This window comes from Solea solea, chromosome 9 (genome assembly GCF_958295425.1).
Source record: "Solea solea chromosome 9, fSolSol10.1, whole genome shotgun sequence".
NCBI lineage: Eukaryota > Metazoa > Chordata > Actinopteri > Pleuronectiformes > Soleidae > Solea > Solea solea.
The window spans coordinates 18062752-18083250 of record NC_081142.1 but is presented as its reverse complement, the minus strand read 5'-3'; the positions used below and the strand labels follow the sequence as shown (position 1 = coordinate 18083250).

The following is a 20499-nucleotide window of genomic DNA, read 5'->3' as shown; positions in this document are numbered from 1 at the left end:
TTTATCTGGGTCTGTTCTACACTTGTGGTGTTTTTGTAATTCCGTGAGTTTACTAATCAGATTATTAAGTATCTTGTTTGCGTTTTTTAAGCGATGAGGAGCGGGGGATTATTTTGCTTTACACGGATCCCACACCATGGCACATTAAATATTTGTGAATCAGGAAAAGGCTTAAGCAAGACATCCCATCTATAGAGGACTGGTGTGATATAATATTCAAAATACTGTATTTGTAATGGAAAAACTTACCTCAATTCAATTACCATTAAGCTCCAACAATCTGAGTCTGAGAACCTTTGGATTAACAAGGTACATCTCCCTTATTGCGATACGATAAAATACGTGTTGTTACAAAATGCAAATGCAAAACAAAACAAACAGATACAGGTTATCAGGTTGATGTTATTTAACCGTTCACTGTTTCTGGTTCAGCAACAGGATGGGTTTGTGGATGAATGAATTTGTCAATTCATAGTGTTTAAATATGGGGATTCTGAATTGTCTGTTTGAGGGAAGAAGTTGGTATTTACTATTTAGGACGTGGGAGGAGTACTTTTCATAAAAGTCACTTGTGCACAGATTTGTATTTGATTTTGGAGTGTGGTTTTTGAGTTTTACCGTCTCTCTCAAAGGATTAAAGACCCCATGTTCTTAATTTGTTTCTGAAAAGAGGATTTTAGTAAATAGCATTGATGACTGGACATGTCCCTGTGATGATGTGATTCCAAATAATGGAAGAAAAAGAAAGGATTTGTGACTCAACATTGATGATTACCATATTATGAAGTTTAAGTTCATCCTCCCTTCTGTCGCACACACATTTTCCATTGATTTTACCAAGTTCTTGTAATCACCAATGTCTCTACTATGGAAATAAGAAATATTATTACTTTCCTATTACAGATGATATGTGTTACCCCCTCAGTTCAACCTTGTCATATTTTCCGCAACCACGTCTCACAACCCTGCATCTTATTTCTACTCGGCATAACTGCAACTTTGAGTGAATCAACAGCTGATTGTCAAGTCGTGGTTAGTGTAAGTGGCGTAATTGTGTTTGACCTCCTGACGGGCCCTGGTTTGTGCCTTGTGTCTCTGCAGGGTGACGCTGGGCCTCCAGGATCTGAAGGGGAGCAGGGGCAGGAGGGGATACGAGTGAGTGACTGCAAACAACCCGCTAATCTCTTCCTTCCTTGTGTTTGGGTAAATCTGACCCAATTGTATATTTACTCCGTCACACTCTGAAGAGGACGTGTAATCCTCTTGCCTGAAGAGAGCAGGACGATGGAACTGCTTTTGTCAGGTGGATTACATAAGCAGCTCCAGTCTCACCGTCCGTTCTGCTCTGTCCCGCTGAGTTTAATAATGAAACGTTTTTAACGAGCTCGATCACGCACCAGAGCCTCAGCCACACATACAGACGTGAGGTTTTCTCCCTGATTGTTAATACTGTCTGATTGAAAAGATATCCAGGTATAGTCATATTCACTGTTGGGTATGTCACACCCATCAGTGACCCTGGCTATGGTCAAGAAAAACAGCTTGAGAAACTTTGAAACAGAGTTGCTCTTCAGCCTTGTAAACGCTCACATTAAACCCTTATCCATATTCATGCAGTGATGAACTAAGAAAGTATTCCGCTGTTTAGATCTTGTGTCATCCAAGTAATTCATCTTACTCTATGCTGAGAAACAAGCAACATTGGGCTAGTAAAGCAAGACAGCTGCATATAGGCTGCTGTAATTTAAGTGAGGACACAGAAGTGCCCACGAAATCTGGTGCATTGGCAGTTTGACGACATTAAGATACTTCTTGGCGCCACCTGCACCTGCGTGGCCACTGTATACAGACAAATGCTCCCTTTGTCGGGTCTGATAGTACTGATTGATAGAGCCTTTTTTCTGATGTAGGACATGGCATGCAATCAATGCTTCAGTTCTTGATAATTTAAAAAGCCTTTAAATGAGTTTTAGCCAGTAGACCTTCTAACTGTAATATAACATGTCCATACAACAAGTTTTTTTTTAATATTTGTAGGGTCAACCTGGTCCCCCTGGTGAAGATGGCTCTCAAGGGAAAGACGGATTCAAGGTAAACATAACAAGAACTTTTATCACTTAACCCCTTTTTAATTAAATCAACCATGTAGCTGAAGTATTTAGATATTTGTTTTTAGTGGGTTTCCCATAATTATGACAACATATAATCCTGAAAAGTATAAGAACACACCCAGTTTCAGACTAAATTGGATTAGAATGTGAAGCCAAAATAAAAAATAAAGTTAAATTCATATTGACCTCTCCCTGATAAGATAAAATCACTCTGTTATAACTGACTCTTTCTCTCTCTCTCTGTCAGGGTGAGCCTGGTGACCATGGGCCAGTCGGAGAGCCAGGTGATAAAGGGACAGAAGGAGACCCTGGACCCCCAGGACCACCTGGAGAGCACGGGAAACAAGGCTTTCGTGTAAGAGTTCTACAACTTTCAAGAGGCTAACAAGAAATTGCTCCTTGTATTGACATTCGGACTAAAATGACACTTGCACACAGTCATATGAAAATAAAACAAAATCATAATTAGAGCTGATTCATAATTTGTTTCAGAACTTTGACATTTTAAATACCCTAAACCATACCAATTGTAGCAGAAAATAGAAATACTCTTAACCAGTGAATGCCCTTCTATCCCAGTAGGTGTCAGCCTTCTCTTCCGCCACAGTAAAAGTTACTGTTATAGATTGTGAATGTTGAGCACTATCTTATAATTGACAGTCTCTTCCAAGTGCTTGTTGGTTTTGAGATAAAGATCTAAATCTACTTGTGGCTGATGAGGAGTAGGAAGGTTGTACCGTTTACGGTACAAAAGCAATATTACTCAGTTGTAGTAAATGTTTTAAACAATATTGTCAGTCCAGCTATTAAGTTCTACACTAAAGGTCCACTTTTCACTGAAAAGATACTGTGGTTTTGGAAATCTGCAAGTTGGTGTTTATCAGATCAGAAGAACTCACCCAAGCCCTGCTCTGAACCACAGGCTCAAATAGATTACGCCAAGTCAAAGTCGCAAAACTGATGATCTCAATAAATGGTGTTTTCAGATGCATGTATCAATGCCTAAGATTTAGGGTAGATTTCTGATAGTTGGAAATCACTCAATGAGTCTCCTGTTTCAGGGGCCAGAAGGAAAACTGGGGCCACCAGGGAACAGAGGACGGCATGGAAAGAAGGTGAGGACCTCTATGTCACTGTAGCTTACTGTAGACATGCATCGAACTCCGGAGATTGTCCGGAGGGGCAGATTTTCAAAAACACCAGAGAAACACCAAAGGATTTACACCAAGTGAAAAGGCGAGTGTCCTGTTCCCTGCATGCCCAAGCCAAGTGCCACCTCATTGTCTGGATCCTCTGGAGGTTCTCCTGCTGTTGTCTCACCAAGAAAATGTCCTGGGTTCCTCATGTAAACACCAAAGCCTGGAGAATGTTCAGATTCAAATCTCCAAAAATGAAAATGGCTTTCAGTTTCTTGAATTATCCTTGTGGTCAAATTTCAAGGAGTTGACTCAAGTGAAAGATAAAACAAGTGACTTGTATATATTTGTTTCATTTCTGAAGAACAGTTCCAAAAGGTTTTGTGTGTTGACTGTCCATGGACGGCTTGTCTCGATACTTGGATTTAGTCCATGTTGCTGACATGATGTATCCTTCCAGGGAGAGAAAGGTCCTCCAGGTCTTGTTGGTGAGATTGGCGCGCGGGGAGACGTCGGCCAGCCAGGAGAGCCGGGGCTGAAAGGTGCCAGGGGAACTCGTGGTCCATCAGTGAGTTCCCATTCCTCCAAAGGGATTTTATTTATTGTTATGCTTCAACAGTGAAGGAGATGTAATAAATGTAACATACTTGAGTTGTAAACTTAGTACTAACAATATATATTCACCAATTTCACTTTTCTTAGTGATAAAAAGCAGAGACCTTATAAAATGTGATGTGTTTACTTTGTCTTTATTTAAAGTCTGAGAAAACAAGAGAAAGAGAGCAAGAAAAGACTTGACAAATTCAAGAAGGCGGCTTTCATTCGTTTCTTCTTTATAGAGAAAGAAATCTCTCCTCTCATGTATCATGTATTGTGAAATCTATGACTAATTCGACGTCTCATTCTGTGTTAACTTGTTGCATTGCTTCTAGGGTCAACCTGGAGTCATGGGGATAGAGGGACAAGTTGGGCTGCCAGGATACACAGTGAGTTTTACCTGGTGGTGGTTATTATTGTCATAACTGTCAGAAAATGTAAACATATGGCGACATGGTTTATCCATCAAAAAGAATCATGCCTCGAGACATTGAATAATGTTTTGAGGTAGTAAAGACTTAATCGATGCAGATCTCATCTGTGCAGGTCGCCCTGTGCCATGAGCCTAGCATGTGCAGAAGACACCCTTGTCTAGTTTGAGTCTGGTAGAAGGCATTTCATTTGGTCCCTGTGTCATTCTCATATTTCCCATTCATCCATTTAATTACCCAAAGAAAAAAAAAACAGGGAAAAACCATTTAAAATGCCACAAAAATAATTAGACATTGAATTATACACAGTAAAGTCAACAGGCTTATTTTTCCAGGCAACTCTGCAGCCTGGTCACTGCCAACAATACTTGGTTGATGTTGCATAACGCCTCCAGTTTATTTAGTCTTTTTTATTTTTTTGTGATTCTTCAAAACTCCACTCTGGTGGCTGAGTGATTTCTGAGTCTCTGCCAAATCCTAAATCCTAAAGTGACAAAATGTGAGAGCTGCTGTTGTTGTTATCAGCGACAGGGCAGATTAATATGCTGACAGCCTTCACAGTGGAAGTCATGTTTTTATGACAATTATGCTGTAGCCTGTAGAGGTATTATGACTTCTTTATGTACAGTAATAAGCCTTCTTTCTTTTAGGGTTCCCCTGGCAAACCTGGGCCCATAGGAACACCAGGGCCTAAAGGTGAAAAGGTAAAATGATCGTTGAACTATTGTTTGCGTTGGCTTATTTCGGCTAAGTGATTCTATGTGTTTTGTGGTTGCAAAATGATGTCCGCTTGAACGCATGTGTCATAGTGTGTTTGTTATTTCCATTCCAGGGTTACCTAGGCGAGGACAATAAGATCCCAGGACTGCCAGGGCCCTTAGGTGAACCAGTAGGTCTTGCTTTCCTTTAAACTCTCCTTTCTGGTCCCTAACACTCTTCACTCTGTTTAAGTCCAAGTCAGTACCAGATTGACAGTGGAAGTAAAAAGTCCATCCTGAACAACCCCTGATTTTAGGACCAAGGGCAGCCTCGTTTTCGGTATATAGTACATTTTGTCTTGGACAAGGAAAAAAGTGTATTTACTCAAAGTTACTTTTCTGGAAAGTTATTAATTGGGGTCGTTCACATACAGCATCTCAAAACACTTGAAAAACGCATGGAAGAAGCCAGACGGCATCACTCGCCGTCACATCAGCCGCTTTGACTGACAGCAAGAGAGGATCATCCATATCAAAGAGTGTCAACAGCTTTGGGAAGCTGCCAAATACACAATACAATGACTATTAACGTATGTTGAGACATATTTCCCAGCAAAGGACATGACTAATGACAAAGGTCTACATAGCATGAACAGCCAGGGTCAGTGGAGGTCTATAGCTGCCTTTCATATGAATAGTATTGAATGATCAAGTTGGCACAGTGTTGTACTACACATCATGAGCAACACAATGGCAGCCTCTGTTTTGCTGCGACCTGTACCAACATTGGCAGAAAGTCAGGTCCAATGTGAAATTAGACCTTTCCATTTGATCCCAGTAAAGATCCAGACTCATAGGTCCATAGAATATGATCTATAGGATATGAGTAGTGGCTCTGTCTATAAGTAGTTACTCAGCTCAACTGGGGCTTTTGTGGGCATAAATGATGGCTCGCATTTACAGTAATGTGTGTTCCTTTGTGTGTACACAGGGGCCCATAGGAGAACGAGGAGAGCGCGGAGAGCCAGGCGATGAAGGGTATCAGGTACCATTAAAATCAACATCAGACACATACCACACATGGTCAACACACAGGGTCCTTGTCTGGTCTGTCTGTGTGATTGTTCTTTTGGTGCGTCATTGAAACACCGCTGTGTTCAGTTCACGGCAGACCACACGTGTAGGAGAGGATCACTGAATTCCCAGCAACAATGACGGTGAAATCTGCGGTTACCTGACGTCCTTGCGTTCGCAAATCGTGCACAAAAGCATGCACACAGCTCCATGATTTCTGATTACATTCCACTGATTCACAGCGAATTCTTTGTATCTGCGTCGTCGCTAACCCTAAATGTTTTGGTAGATCCTGTCAAGACTTGATATCTTCCAAGGAAAACACAAGCTTTGGGTGTATTTGGAACTTAAGGGGAGCAATGAAAGGAATTCTATTTCTTAGTGATGTCATTGTCATGTTTTTTTGCCCTTGATTCCTGTCTATTTTCTGATACAAAGTTCTTAAATATTGAATGTAGCCGAGTTACTCTCGCACATACTGAGCTTCTTGATCCAAATACTGTGGGTCATGGTTCAAAGATTTGTTTATTCATGTAAATCACTGATTCCATATTTCGGAGTAGAGGATGTCTCACTCTGTGAAAACAATCTGTGGCTGTACAGTTTTTTTACCGGGCCTCGCTTCTTTTCCTCACAAACTACCTTCGACAAGTACTGACAACGGCGTGAAGAGAGCAAACGAAGAGCTACGTTTAATTAGTGACAGCTGACACGATGTACCGCCGGCAACGTTTGTTATTTCAAGTGACGACAGCGATGCTCCCGGCCAGATAAAAATGAGAAGCCTCAGCTGAAAGTTTTTTCCAGTTTGATTCGCTAAAGATTATTATCACTGGAGTTTGGCAAACCTGCATCCATTTCAAAATTCAGTGTTTCGCTGCCGCAGCCAATGAATATTTCACATTCACAGGTGCTGATTTTTGCTGGCTTATGCAGTAAAACTTTGTTGATGGTTGAGAGTATGAAGAGCATAAATAACATGATCACATCAGAGGTTCATCTTTATTCTGAAGACCAAAAAAGGCCACTCAGTCCAACTAATCCTGCATGTGGTTGACAATGGGCTCAACCAGCAAAACATGTGATATTTGACAGACAACGCTGGTACAATATTTTAATCACATTTTATTGTAAGCTCACTGTCGAGTTCTGATTAAATTGAAATTGTTTTTCAGGGCCATATTGGCACCACTGGCCCACGTGGGGCTGTTGGACCACAAGGGCCACCGGTAAGTCAGTAAATGCAGTAAAGTACCATAAAAGTGTATACTGTACATGATGTTTTTGCTGTCAAAGTCCCAGGGGTTTTATTAACACTGATATAAAAACATTGAAAGTTTTGGATAGGACAAAGCAGTATACTGATAATGCTGGTCTTCTGTCCAGTTGTGAGGCTTAATATGTACATTTTGATACTTGAATATAGAATAAAGTCTTAATAAAAGATTAATTGATCTTAATGTTATTGTGTGTTGACATTGTTTGTGTTTTTTCTTGCTTTAAGGGATCACCAGGCCATCCTGGAGAACCAGGCCCAAAAGGAGAGATGGGAGCTGTGGTGAGTCAATGAATGTTTCTACGAGCAGGCAGCTCTCTTTTTGCTTTAGTAAGACTCAGTAAATCTATTAAAACGGCCTTAATCATCCACTGCCAGCAGGGGTGTTTTTGGTTTATACCCAACACTGTGGATTAAAGACAAATCCCTCTGCTTGCTGCCAGAGTGAGGCCAACCACAGAGTTTTGGACAACATGCCACTTTTCATTTTCCACCTGATAGATGACCCTGCTCATACATACACAAGGATGTCAGTTGCATCAGAGAGTGCGTAAAGCAGTGCTGGCTATGAGTTGCAGTCTTAACAAGCAGAAAGACAAGAGTGCAGCATTTTCTTCATATAATATGCAACAACACTCATAACTGCAGGCATAGTTTTCTGAAATAACAAAATGTTCTCATCTGTAAAAGAGAATGCTTAAGCCTCTTTAAAGTCCTCTTCCCAACCCTAGACAGTTTTTCACCATAGGAGCTCGATTAAGGGCTTAAGGATGCCTTGTAATTAAACTTTTGTCTTTTCTTAAAATGTCGTTACTGTGAGTACCTCCATGTTAGCTTTATGAATAAAGCTTCATTTTGTGGCAGATAGAGGATTTGAACAAAGTATTCATGCTTTAATGGATTCTACTCCATTTCCCATTGATGATTATGAAAGGAACATGGCCTTTTTTGATAGCTTGGATGATCACATTTGAGCATTTGGTGCAAAGACAGACCCGCTTTTTGCGAAAAAAGACTCCCTGTAACTCAAGTTGTTTAAAGTCACTAGCCTTGTCAGAGGATTTCTGATTACATAAGTGTAAATTCCCCATGTGAAACAACGCTGAGCCTCCTTGAGTTGCATATATGCATTATATTAAAAAATGAAGTATTCCCAGGTTTCCAGACATCACTGACTTTCTTCCACATGTGAAACAGCTTGTATGCAACAGTGTTTATACAACCAGTTCAGATTCTGTAGAAGCATTTCTGACTCCATGGGAATATTTCTGTTAATGTATTCATCTTGGCTCGAGCTTAAACTGAGTTTGAGAAATACCTTCGCTTGCAACATATGGAGACATATAGATGGCATGCTTTCAAATATCAGGCACTGAACAGTCTGAACTGGATCCATTTACATTTGGAATTACATGTAATGGCATGAAGTATTGTTAAAACAAAACTGTTTCTGTCTTAGTCTTACTGTATGGCACATATTTCACCTGGACTGTATGACCTCATATATAACACAGTCTTAAAGGTTTCTGCTCCTCAATGAAAAGGGAATGAGATGGACATGTTTGTGCGTGTGTTTACCCAGGGGTCAGCAGGACAAAAAGGAGCAAGGGGGCTGAGTGGAGCTCCTGGCACTGAAGTGAGTATCACATCATCTCCACTGTGTACTGGACATGGTTAAAAGACAAACAGCAGCAGGGACAGACATTTATTTAAAAAGAAAAAAGATAGGAAAAGATATTTGAAAATGCTATAAACTGGCTTTCTTTGCTGTCAAACTTTAATAATATGTTCAGTGGGTGCTGGTGAAAGCAGTAAGCATGTATTTTTGTTGGTAAAGGTCTGCAGGTTTTGTTGTCTCTTCGTCCAGAGAGGAGATTGAGTGACATTATAATCTTTTCAGGGGCCAAGTGGTTTACCTGGACTCGTGGGAATGATTGGATACCCAGGATCAGATGGTCCCCCTGGACTGACTGGTTTAACAGGACCACCTGGGAAAATAGGTCGTCAGGTAATCATCAGTGACATTATCTGTATGATAACGTAGTGATTTGAGTGACGTATGCTATAAAAAAAAGTCATCTGCACATAAATGTAAAACCTCTTTCATACTGGTATTAAACAGAAATGTGTACAATCACATTTCACTTTTATTTCCACTTAAATAGCTACAATCTACTGTATGTTTTCTGAATGTTCCACATAAAATGTTACAATGTTAATTGTTGAGCTACATGAGTAAAGAGAAGTCTGACTTCTCTCAAACACTGTAGAGGCAACACGAGTTATGACAGTGTGAGTTGTAGAGTTGACATTGATGCACACAGGAACCATGTGTCACAACTTGCACTGCAAAATCTCCAGTGATCTTTACATTGTGAGGATCATGACTTCACAGCTTTGTCCATTTTGTGCCCCATTCATTCATTCATTCATTCATGATACAGCAGATGTCTGAAGAGAGAGCTGAATCTAGGCCACAATGAATAAATATGTGCTGCCTAATTTAATCTACTACAGTGGAGTAAGTGCAGAATAAGCTGTTGTAGAAAACTGTGTTTACCTCACTATGCTTGTTGCCTTTATTTGACTATAGTACGTGGCTAATGAGTTTTCTTGAGTTGTTTAAATTAGATATACAGTAGGGCCCACAGGTTATACTGATAACACTTATAGAGACTTATATAAGACTGAGCTTTTATCACGACCTCTTTCTTTTCTCTGCCTTGTGGTCATGCTCCAATGTCACCATCAAAAACACATAAAGTCCAAAATACATTAACAAGAAAAGCAGAGTCATACGACTAAGTGTGATATAAATGTGCAGCCAGAGTGGATTAAGATTTTATGCATGGCCAAGTCTTTCTTGTCGAGGGTTCATTTACAAGTTATTACTCTGTAATAATAATTTGAGCCGCTTAATTTTTTCACTTGGAAAATCTCTTAAATCACAGCAAAAGATTGTTAGAATGTCGAAAAATACAAGTCCTGTAGATAATTTTTTTATTATTATTATTGTATTTAGGCTTTTTCTTATATGTGAGAAGTTGATTTTCCGGGTAGCATGTTTCTCTTGAGCCAACAGCCTGCTTCTTTGCTTTTTTATGGTGCTATTTGACTATAAACCATGCAGAGCTGTCAACAGCTGAGGTCGGTGGGAACGTGTGTCCTTATTAGTCATTATTCCCATAATTGTCATAACCGTCTAATTTATTGTTTCCTTATTATCTGCTGCATATTCATTCCCGTTCACCTTGCCAGCTGGACGCATTTGCACATCGAATGGGGGAAATTAGTTTGGAGCATTTCTGTTTTATAGTTGTGAGCAACAAGAAAGAAATGCAGCTGAAGTCGTTCTTGACGCTTCGACCACATTTAAATTCAAACACCAGACAGGTGCAGTAGCTGCAGATGCTTCTTTTTTCTTTCGGTTAGCTGTTCAAAACAAGACCCAACAAACTCACAATGCATGATAATGATAATGCACTGAGAAGACTTCAGGTGCAGGGAATCTGCAACGTGAGCCTGTAAGTGTTTGATGGATTAGTCTTATGTTTCTCAGTGATGTCATTTAGATTGTAGACAGTTTAGATGGTTAATCTACAGCAGCACAACTCCAACCTGCTCCCTGATTTATCTGCTCTCTTCCTGGTGATCGAGGAACAGGAGCCATGTGTGAGGCAGCGACCACTCAATCTGTTATTCTAATATCAGTCGCTCCCCTCTGCTTCAACACACTGCTGATGGAGCAGGAAACCGCTGCGGTCTGCGGCGTCAGAGATCACTCTGTGAAAGGCAGTCAGGTTTATGGCTAAACTCTCAGAGCACGCTGTCAAGAAATATTGCAACCAGTAGAGGCCAGCAGACGAGAGCACAGTGCTTTCCAGCTATGACTTTACAGCAAAGTTAGAATTATGTTCAGAGTTATTGAACTGAATGTCTTACATAGTACCATCAATCAGTTAACTTCTTCTGGGTAAGGGTTTCCAAAAGACATGAATATTAATGGTAAGTTTTCCTTTGGACAGTTATGGTGTAACAGTTTAAACCATATTTTTGATAAAGCCTGCCGCTGAATGATGTGGTAGTTTTTGTCCTGACCTTTCTTGTAGACTCATAAAGAAGTTTGACCGCTGATCCTTCAGTTCTAAGATCTTAATGACATCTTCTGGATTAAATATCTTCAAGTATCTTCACTCAAGTTCCAGTTGTCCTGGATGTTTGTAGCCGTGTAACCATACACCTGATTTGACATTTACAAAACGTCGTTGACACAACTCTGCTTTCTTTGCAGGGCCAAAGAGGTTTAGTGGGACTTGAGGGACTTGCTGGACTTCCAGGTCGCAGGGGAGAGGCTGGACTTCCTGGACAAATTGGAGAAATAGGACCACCTGGACAGAAGGTACAAAAAAAAAAAAAGGTTTTGATGAGTATTGATCTCAAGTATTCTAAGTTGTTACACTGTTCCTGCTTGGACAAAACAAATGCTTTCACAAGTGACCTGACCTGTGTTGGCCTCAGGGGGAGCCTGGTCTGTCAGGAGACAGAGGTACCCCAGGATTCAAAGGCATGGAGGGAACTTCTGGGGACCAGGGCAAGAAAGGCGATCCAGGACCCAAAGGACAACCAGTATGTGTATCTTTATCTCCATCTAATATTCAAGTGTATATGCATCACATGAAATAACAGCAGTGGTGTTATGCACATCATGGCAGGTTCATTTTATAGAGAATTGGCTCATGTACATGGACGAAATTATCTATTTCATGAAAATGTTACCAGAAATCCTGAAAACCCTGCCGTTATAATGAATATTTTAACTACTCTTGATTTATTTCTAATATTTTAATGTCCAAATTCTCATTTTTATACCTTAATTGAATGTTAATTGTAATTTAAAGTGTTTTTCACACAAGATATTTGTTATTTTGCATGGCACAATGGAGTATATTCCTCACAATCATCTGTTTTCTGAACCAGCTGTTTCTTTTTAACTACTGTACATTCACTCTTTTTCTGGGACTGATTCTAGCTGGTTAGTCCCTGAACATTAGTAAATTTGACAATTTAATTTGTACCTGCTCAACAAAATTACAGTAAGTACAAGAACACACATTTAGGTCGAAACTGTGAGAGAAAAGTGGCACCATTCTCCCTATTACAAGTAAATGTGTCATCAAAAATAGTTTTGAAGCTGTTATTTTAACTTAAAGTTGTTTGTAATCTTGTTTTAAATAACCATACCATTGCTCAAATTTTGCTGGTTTTCCAAAATGTATTATGTTTTTCTAATTGCTTTTTAAATTTATCTTTGGGGGGGGGGCTCAGGTAGCCAGTCTGCAGTGGGGTTAAAAATCTGTGTCTGACACTTTTCCCTCCCGGAGTGGAATAAGAAATTATGTGGGCGAGACTGGGAATGGAAACACTGTGCCTGGTAAAGACGAGTTATATAAGATCCTCACACACCAGAGATCTGGAAAAAGAGGGGCTCCGCTCTACTTATGTAACTGCTCAAAATGAAGAATAAAGGAACAACATTGAGTCCCCGCTTCTCCCCTCTTTCCACCAGTTATCTCCATTGATGTTTGTGAAACAGAGAGCAGACTCGGGCCCTTGGGTCAGATCCCTTTACACTATTCACTGAATAGAGCTTCTCGGCCAAAGTCGCAGGGTGGAAAGTGGAGCTGTGCAGAGGATGTGATTGACTGGCTGTACAAACATTGTGTCTGCCACCCTGACAGGCAGCACTCAGGCACAGAGCAGGGAGCAGACACCTAATCCTACTGTGTGTGTGTGTATTTGGGGTTACTTTAGAGCCAGACATAAAGTGTGTGTGGCCATTTTCTTTAGAATTAACAAAAAAGGACGATCTCCTCTGTATGAAATGTGTAAAAATACATGGTCCTTTCGATGCTATGATGCCACCATCTTTTCTGTTTGTAGGGAGAATATGGAAATGTGGGCATGGTGGGTTTGCAAGGCTTTCCAGGTCCAAAGGTAAGACTCTGGGCAGCTAAACTTACAGTTAAACAGCCATTAAACAATTTAACTGAAACAGAAATGATACAACATACTAGAATGATATTGTTATATCAACTTACAAGAGCTGATTTTTGTCCAAACAGGGACCAAATGGTGATTTTGGATTTAGAGGCTTCCCTGGCCCCAAAGGACCGATGGGTACTGCGGTAAGTTTAGTAGTAAGCGTTAGAGCGAGTAACTACACCACAACACTGCAGGTTATCAAATACAAAACAATGACTGGTGTGCAAAGAAATGTAGGATCCTGTCAAGAAAAGTTGTTGTTGCAGAGCCAAAGACCTTATCACACTAAAATAAATGGTTCGACTTTTTGTAATCACCTTCCATTTTGTTGTATTGACCCTCAATTATAATGTTTGTTTCAGGGATTATCTGGACCTGTAGGCCCTGAAGGAATGATGGGTCCACTGGGCAAACCTGTAAGGAGTTTCATAATGATGACCAATGTTTTGATCTCACTTTTAATAAAGTCTTCAGTGTGCTAATTAATGAAATTCAAGTTGAGGTATAATATTTCATGTGTTTTTTTTTCTTTTCTACAGGGACCAAGGGGTCCAAAAGGGGGTAACGGTGAAATGGTAAGGATTGATTAAAAAACACCCAAGTTTATATGATAACGACTTAGAGAGCATGTGATTACATGCTACTATGTCAATGTCAGGACATCACACCTATAAATTCTTCAGCGGGAAGTGTTGAGAAGTATACTATGGTGTAAATACAAAGGCTAAAATGATGGAAGCTCTGTTTAAAGATGCATGAATGCAGGGGGAGGTTTTCGTAAGTCTGACTGTCTTAAAGCGTCAGCAGATCACGGTGAGTGAATCATAGCTGTAACTCGGTGTCTCCGAGAGGTCGCCGTGGGAACTTACAGTACGCACAGACCTCCTTGTGTAAACACTGCAAAGGAAATGCCTTGTCAAAATGTTAGCATGGCAAACCACAGTGCAGTCCACACACATTCACTTCTGTTTCCATTCTCCCAGTCACACTGTATACACACTGGGCCCACATTCAAGCTGTTTCCTCAAGCGCCGATGATGTCAAATAATGTGCATACATTCACTTGAACCATACAAAACCACTCCAAAAGAACAAAATCAAGTCCAGCTGTTTCCGGAGTCAGAGCTACAATAGAGCATTGTTGGAGTCCTCGTCAACCACAGGGGGCAGTCGGTGACATCTTACAGTGAGACAGATCATAGACAATGATGAGAAGAGCAAGTTAACCTGTTTTATCCCTATTCATGCTGTACATACATGTACATTCACAAAATTGTTTTTCATGTTTGTTTAATCATGTTAATAAACAGTCTGTGTCATGCTTTCAGGGGCCCCAAGGACCACAAGGAGGTTCAGGACCCAGAGTAAGTGTCAAAGTGTCAACCTGTCTGTCTGTCTGTCCGTCCGTCTGTCCATCTATCTACTAGCTATGTTGCTATCTTATATCTAGCTAGCTACTTTGCTATCTAGCTATGTTGCTATTTTATATTTAGCTAGTTACTTTGCAATAATCTATCTATCTATCGATCTATCTATCTATCTATCTATCTATCTATCTATCTATCTATCCATCCATCCGTCCATCCACTATAGATAGGTAAATCTGACCTGTCTTTCTTGCTTGCTGTCTCGTGCTCTTCCTTGCTTTCCTTGCTAAAACTACACGACCACTATGGGGATAATTTTTCACTGTGACTTTTTCTCTCTTCCCACCTCAGGGACCCCCTGGTGCTCCAGGTCCAACGGTAAGTGCTTCATGTCATAAACAGACAGCCAGGATGATAAAAGTCGAAAATCCTGCTTTGAGATTGATTTAAAAAACACAGGTTTGGGGGCCATAAAGTTAGAGGAAAATGTGCCCAGTGGACAGTATTTTAGCAACACCTGGAAGGACTTTTATGACTTGTCACACAAACATCCACATGGATGAACTTGGTCACCCAAAGGGAAAGGTCACTTTGACCTAATAGATGTTGCGTTTGCTTTTAATTAAAGAGTTAATTATGAAAGTTCACCTACAGTTGAATGTCAACAGTTGCCTCACTGTGACATAACATGATGTTATGTAAAGGGAAAAAAACTTTTCTGGCAATTATTTGGCATCCTCACTAAGAGACAGCAAGAGTTTCTTCATGTGGTTCTGGCTGGAGAGCAACGCTGTTACGTCTCTCCTGTAATCCAAGATTCTCTCCTGTCAAGATCTATTTCTCTGACAGCAGAGCAAAGCCAGGACGCGCTACAGCCAGGGCAGGAATCTTTGTCACTGATTTGCTAACATATAGAAGAGCCAACTAATCATGTAGACTCATCGTTCACATCTCCACTTTGTCATTACTTCTGGATAAAGTTTAGGCTGCTCCTGTTTGAACATTTCTAAGAACGCTAAAAGCCTGAGACCCAACTGTACACTGGTCTTAGACTTAAAGACTCCGCTGTACATCAAATGCATTCTTTTTGTTTCCACACATTATGGGATGACTGTAGTGTTTATGCTGAGTGGAATGTCCTCCCTGGAATGTGACGGTTTATTGATGGAAGACTTTTTTCTCACTGCCTTTCTGTTATTGAAGCGTGCAGCGGTTCTATGAAAGTTTTCTCTGTAAACTGAACATGTGTTGATTTCTGAAACCTATCAACAAGCCCATGTATTAAGATCTTTCAGTTTAGTCACGAACGTGAAGCTGAACCTGTTTTTCATTACATTTATCCTGCTGATTTACATTCCACAGAGGCAGATATATGATTACTCAGAAGTCTACAGTCTGTCAGACTCAAACGCTGCCCTCAGGACAGAGGTACAGTAAGACCCCGGCTGAGCAGATACAATTTCAAGGCATTTTCATACTGTATGCAATTTCTGATTTTGACTCGAGCGTCCTTATCTATCTGATCCAGAGTTTCCAGAACACGGAGATGAGCCTGCCGGATCAGAATACAGAGATACTGAAGACTCTGCGTTACCTGAGCAGTGTGGTTGAGAGCATCAAAGAACCTCTAGGCACGAGAGAAAACCCAGCTCGTATCTGCAAAGATCTGCTCGACTGTCAGCACACACTTAAAGATGGTGAGAGACTTTCAGTGGACATTCATATGAGGCTTTTTTCTTTAGTTCCATGTAGATGTGTGTGTATATAAAACCTTGTCTTGTTTTCCCTGTTCATTTTCTCCTCTGTCTTCTGTTTGATTGGGGACTTTTTTAGGTTGGTTCTGGATCGATCCCAATCTGGGCTGCATATCTGATGCCTTCAAGGTCTTCTGCAACTTCACTGCAGGGGGGAAGACATGTTTACATCCACTGGCCTCTAATAAGGTAACGATAAAGTGTGCAACAACTTATTCATCAAAGAATATTTTTTTAAATAGATGAATATTCCCCCTTTTGTCCATGTCAAAGTCTTCAGCATGACAATAAAAGCATAATTGATATTGACTTTAAATCTAACCTTCAGTGAGTATTTAGGACAGTTTAACATTTTGAATTTGATAGAACACAATCAGTTATAATGTTGACAGATTGATCACACTACATCTCTTGCTGTCTCTCGCCCATAGATGGTGTTCGGTGTAGGGCAAGTCCAAATGAAGTTTCTTCATTTATTAAGCACTGAGGCCAGCCACAGCATCACACTCCACTGCCTGAACGATCCATCCAACAATCCATCGGACAGCCTCACCTCCACTGGAAACGCTCATACGCACAACACCACATTTCGGTTTCGGGGCTGGAACAAACAGATGTTTGTGAAAGACACACTACTTGAACCACATGTGCTGCAAGACGAGTGCAAGGTACCTGGCCAGGGGGTGGGAAGTGAATCAGTCAATCAACAAATGTTGTTTTATTTGCCTTACAGTCTGAAAAGCTGAGATTACAGGCAGTTCCATTGTACATTATTTGAATTGGAGCCTGACTGATATATCTATGAGCTAGTTTCATCTGCAGATATTGATCGCATAATACATATATGACCAGCACACTTTGAATTGGCATGAGAAATCCTGCATTAGTCCGACGCTCATTGTGTTATGTAGGTATTTAAATATGCTGAGAATGATTGAATTACTGCCAATATGAAATATTAAAAACTCTTTTTTTATTTTCTTTCTGTCAGATCCAAGACGGGAGTTGGCACCAGTCACGTTTCCTCTTCCATACTCAGGACAGTCGTCAGCTACCTATCGTTGACATACAGGAATTTCCCACACCACAGCCCACCAGTCAGCAACATATAGAAGTTGGTCCAGTCTGCTTCCTCTGACACCAACACCACTATCCTGTAACCAACTTACATAAACGACTTAAATGCAAGGCTGTTCAAAATGGCTGCCTACCAAAGAGAAGCTTGAACACCAAGCCTGAACGAGTGTCCATGGGAGTAAGTCGTGTGCCATGGAGAGTGTTTTGTTGAAAGGACTTTGCCCAAGGTCCGTTTGAAGGCAGGCCTGTAGGAACTTGATCTCTGCGGGACATCCGGGAAAAAGAAAGCCAAAGGAGAATAGTGTATACCAGTATTTATCAAATAAATGTGTAAAATGTGTTTGTTTGTTTAATTTTCCAGTCGAATGGTGCTTAGGTTGGCTGTATATGGACCCATGTTAATCCCTGATCATAGGGTTGGGCCTCACCAAGCCGCAGCCTATACCCAAACTGTCAAGCTCACATATCCCTCTCACCCCAGAACACAATCAGACCATCCTACGCTGGGGCCAAACCCGAAGGAGCGTGCCAGGCCTCTACATAGGAGCACTGTCTAGACAAAGGTGTATATGAGTGCAATAGCATGTGGATAATCTCTGCTTTAAATGTTTCATTTTCCCAGCATACACCTATATTTAACGTTGTTTTCACCTGCAGTTCTGTTCATCTTTACAGATGGCGCTCTACCTCTCCCTGCTCATTGCTTTCTAGAATAGTTGCTCATGTCAAATTAGTCGTTTTGCAATTTGTGTTGTATGTACCGGTTACATCAAGATTTGTAATGTTGTATAAGTACTTATGTTGATTTGGTCATTTCTAATTTATGAACCATTATTTTTAAATAGATACACAACATATATTTGTAGCTTTTCCTTCTTTGTTGTAGGTTCTTCAGGGGGAACCTGTCATTGGTGCTGCAACAAACAAGAGTCATCCGTTTTTACATTTCTTGTGTATATATTGACAGCATACTGTTTGTTTATTTATGTCCTTTTTTTTGCTCACATCACTGTATCACAGTAAATTATACTCAGAGAACTATTTGGTCAACCACAACTCAGTCTGAAGAAGTATTTATATTCTAAAGGTGTGTTTGTGCGTTAACACCTGTGACTTTATGTTTATCATACTATGTGAACTGGCAGCTACAGTAGGCCAGAGTCAGAAAACAAAATAATACAGTCATTTCATATTAAGTTATATTACCTTGAACAGAGTGTAATTATATAAAGTCTGTGGCAGATAATGTTGGATGCTTATGTGTAAATAATAAATAAGTTGTCAATTAAATGCAATATTTTTTATCGATTTATGGGTCTGTACAAAAAGGGCAATGACAAAACTATTGTAGATCTGTGTCAGTCCAAGAGGTTTAGGTTCCAGGACACACTGTGGTGCCTTTGAACAAATTGCCTTAACCGAATGTGTGTGTTGCTATTCAAAAAATACTTTAAACCAGGATTAAATGGTTAGATTCCTCTGAAAGCAACAGTAGTAATTGCTACTAAAAGGCACTTCAAGAATTTGCAGGATTTAGGCCACATCATTTTATTCCCACCATCCATTCATACTCTAAACAAAAAAAAAGAGGGTGTGCTTAATGTTGTAATGAAAGTGTGGTGTCTGTTTCAACTCATCCCACAACCACAACAAATGAATCCTGGGATAATCTTATTTGAAAAGTGGTGAGAATGTTTCACAGTTTCACCAGTTTACTCTGAAATAAACTAAAGGAGGACAAACATATTCAGATCCTCAAATAAATGAATAAATAAAATAAAATCCCTGCATTCCAAATATGTGTACAGTAGAGCAGTAAGGATGCAGAGTACTAAAACAATGTCTCCGGAGAAAGAAATTATATGATCATATCAGTTTGTTAATTATTTGCCTGCAGGTAGAGCGATTAGCTATATAAGATACAATCTGGGAGGTTAGTGCCGTGGTTCTCAAGATAAGAGTTGCCACTCTAAAGGGTCATGAGAGAAAACTGCAAATACACAAATACGTTTTGGGTTTTTTGATAGCTAGACATATATTATTATATTATTATTACGTCCTTTTGGTTAGACACATACACAAGCTAAACAGGACATCACTGGTTCATTTTTATTTCATAGTTGCATTATGTTTTTAAATTTTAAAGGTCCAGTGTGTTACAAAATGTATGTATACTATACACAAAGGCCTTTCTTTACAGAGGAAAACATCCTGTGGTGCTATGTTTATACAGAAGCCCACAATGGACAAACCAGCAAGGGCATGCGTTTGTCTCTTTGAAGCAGAAGCTTACTACTCAAATTCATTTTGGTGTGCTAGGGCCACCTTAGTTCCATGACATGCTGAGGAAAGGGAGGGGCGAACAGAGGAGTCTTAAGGTTGTTCAGCAGTTGCACCAGTTAATGTCACACACTGGACCTTTAATATAAATGTAACTACTAACTGTACCCAAAGATGGATTACTGAATTGGCCCAGGGACCCAAGCCTCTGCACTACGGTCCCTATATCTTCATTACAATGTTATTTATCCTGATATTTTAATGGGTAATGAAGCCAAATCACACTGGATATTATTTGAAGTGTTTATATGGCTTCTTAGGTTATGTTATCCCCACCTGATCTGTTGACGGGGCCCTTAGTCACGCAGGGAGTCATGCTTTTCCAGTCTGTGCCCATGGGGCCCCCTGACTTATAATCCTACCTCATAATTACATGTACTGTAGCAGACTCAAAAGCTTTGTTTTCTTGACAGTCTGCGTTTGTTTGTCCATGCTTCTGGTGAAGGACAAATACTGTATGAGCTCAGTCGCGTGTTTTATCGCCTATACTTACACTAAGGGGGACCACGAAAAAAGGACTGAGTATTCTTTGTCCACACTTTGGCGACTGGTAGGGCCTCCAGAGTCCCAAATATAAGTATTGAAATGGTTAAAAA

At 40.2% G+C, this 20499-nt stretch overlaps 1 protein-coding gene across 1 annotated transcript in view; it reads left to right on the top strand.

Moving 5' to 3' along the window:
- Nucleotides 1-18871, top strand: part of LOC131465525 (collagen alpha-1(XXIV) chain) — an 81865-nt gene extending 62994 nt beyond the window's left edge. The window contains exons 35-60 of the mRNA XM_058638274.1: nt 1102-1155; nt 2038-2091; nt 2359-2466; nt 3173-3226; nt 3708-3815; nt 4180-4233; nt 4926-4979; nt 5108-5164; nt 5965-6018; nt 7223-7276; nt 7552-7605; nt 8906-8959; nt 9224-9331; nt 11615-11722; nt 11842-11949; nt 13264-13317; nt 13446-13508; nt 13728-13781; nt 13905-13940; nt 14694-14729; nt 15084-15110; nt 16095-16160; nt 16261-16429; nt 16566-16675; nt 16918-17154; nt 17478-18871. Of these exons, the coding sequence (XP_058494257.1) occupies nt 1102-1155; nt 2038-2091; nt 2359-2466; nt 3173-3226; nt 3708-3815; nt 4180-4233; nt 4926-4979; nt 5108-5164; nt 5965-6018; nt 7223-7276; nt 7552-7605; nt 8906-8959; nt 9224-9331; nt 11615-11722; nt 11842-11949; nt 13264-13317; nt 13446-13508; nt 13728-13781; nt 13905-13940; nt 14694-14729; nt 15084-15110; nt 16095-16160; nt 16261-16429; nt 16566-16675; nt 16918-17154; nt 17478-17624 (2082 nt within the window). The 3' untranslated portion in view covers nt 17625-18871. The remainder of the gene's footprint in view (nt 1-1101; nt 1156-2037; nt 2092-2358; nt 2467-3172; nt 3227-3707; nt 3816-4179; nt 4234-4925; nt 4980-5107; nt 5165-5964; nt 6019-7222; nt 7277-7551; nt 7606-8905; nt 8960-9223; nt 9332-11614; nt 11723-11841; nt 11950-13263; nt 13318-13445; nt 13509-13727; nt 13782-13904; nt 13941-14693; nt 14730-15083; nt 15111-16094; nt 16161-16260; nt 16430-16565; nt 16676-16917; nt 17155-17477) is intronic.
- Nucleotides 18872-20499: the final 1628 nt, after the last annotated feature.